This window comes from Penaeus monodon, chromosome 22 (assembly GCF_015228065.2).
Source record: "Penaeus monodon isolate SGIC_2016 chromosome 22, NSTDA_Pmon_1, whole genome shotgun sequence".
Taxonomy (NCBI): domain Eukaryota; kingdom Metazoa; phylum Arthropoda; class Malacostraca; order Decapoda; family Penaeidae; genus Penaeus; species Penaeus monodon.
The window spans coordinates 8,011,589-8,013,124 of record NC_051407.1 but is presented as its reverse complement, the minus strand read 5'-3'; the positions used below and the strand labels follow the sequence as shown (position 1 = coordinate 8,013,124).

At 43.9% G+C, this 1,536-nt stretch overlaps 1 protein-coding gene across 1 annotated transcript in view; it reads left to right on the top strand.

Moving 5' to 3' along the window:
- LOC119587309 (pupal cuticle protein 36-like) overlaps positions 1–1,297 on the top strand; it is a 5,915-nt gene extending 4,618 nt beyond the window's left edge. Inside the window, exon 5 of the mRNA XM_037936059.1 lies at positions 350–1,297. Within this exon, the coding sequence (XP_037791987.1) occupies positions 350–1,297 (948 nt within the window). The remainder of the gene's footprint in view (positions 1–349) is intronic.
- Positions 1,298–1,536: the final 239 nt, after the last annotated feature.

Here is a 1,536-nt window from a genome sequence, read left to right as displayed (position 1 = left end):
TTTTTACTGGTAATACACTTCATAATTATAGATTCTGTAATTTTTAACAAATTCTACTTTCTTCGACGATGAGCATCCTTTTATATAAAGACGCTCTGTAATGGACTGATAAGCAAATCCGTTGTTGGGAAAAAGTGAACGGTTATTTTCCAAAGCTTGGTATAAAAGGCAAGAATGTCTTTGAGAGTCAACTATTTTCACAATGAAACTCCTGGTGAGCATTAGGTTACGAATCATTTTACCTTGGAATATGCTCTTGTTTTCATAATTTTGCCTTTTCGTGAAAGTGAATGTTTTTGTTTATTCATCAGTATTTGAAAGAAAAATTTAGTCAGCACTGTATTTTTAGGTTGCCGCCATCCTCGTGGCTACAGCTACTGCTGCACCCGAAGGATACAGGTCTCCCAGGCCCTCTACAGGAGGCTCATCTGGCAAAGGATTTTCTCGTGGAGGAGGATTCTCTAGCAGAGGTTTTTCTGGTGGAGGAGGTTTCTCCGATGGACGACAATTCTCTAGTGGGGGAGGTTTCTCTGGCGGAGGAGGATTCTCTGGCGGAAGAGGATTCTCTGGTGGAGGAAGACTCTCTGGCACTGGTGGACCTTCATCTTCCTCAGGACAGAGGGGATCTAGAGGAAGATGTAATGCAGGAGAGATCCTACATGTAGACGGGTCTTGCGTCACTCCAGTCGTTACCAGAAATGTATTCGTTTACGATGCTCCTGAACAACCCCAACAGCAGAGTGGTCCACCAGCAAACGTTCCACCGCCGAGAATTAATCATAACATCCTGTTTGTGCGTATTCCTGAGGGAGGTACAGGTCCCGAACCAATTGTTGTGCCACCGCCAAGGCAAGAGAATATTGTATACGTCCTTAACAAGAATGAGGGAGGAGGACAGCGAGTTATCGAGGTACCTACTCCTCCTCCTTCAGATCCTGAGGTGTTCTTCGTCAATTACGCAGAAGGAGAAAATCCTAGACTTCCTATAGGTGTGGATCTCCAGACGGCTCTACAAGCGGCTGCCAATGGAGGAGGACAAGTCATTGGTGGCGGCGGAGGTGCAGGAGGTGCTGGAAATGGAGGCACCGGAGTTGGGGGAGGGCAAGGAGGTGGCGCGTTTGGAAGTGGTTCCGGAGGAAATGGAGGAGTTGGCAATGCTTTGGGTGGTGGATTTCGAAGTGGTGCAAGACAAAGAGGAGGTGGAGTCGGCAATGGCTTCAGTGGAGCAGGTAGTGGATTTGGTTCTACTTCAGGAAGAGGACTTAATGCTCCGAGCGGTAGATATGGCCCACCCTAATAGATATGTCTAGAAGACGTTTATACTTCTAAACAACTGTTGTATTTTTGTTCAGATTATTGTTGAAAACTGTTAATTTGTTAATCTGATTTGTTCTATTAAATCATAAATTGCCATTCTCTTTACTTTTGTTCCTACTGAATACAATTTTATACAGCTCTTCTACAGAATATGTTACAATTATTGTGTAGATAAAAAATAAATACTGAAGAAAGAATAAGATAAGCTTGCAGAAGCAC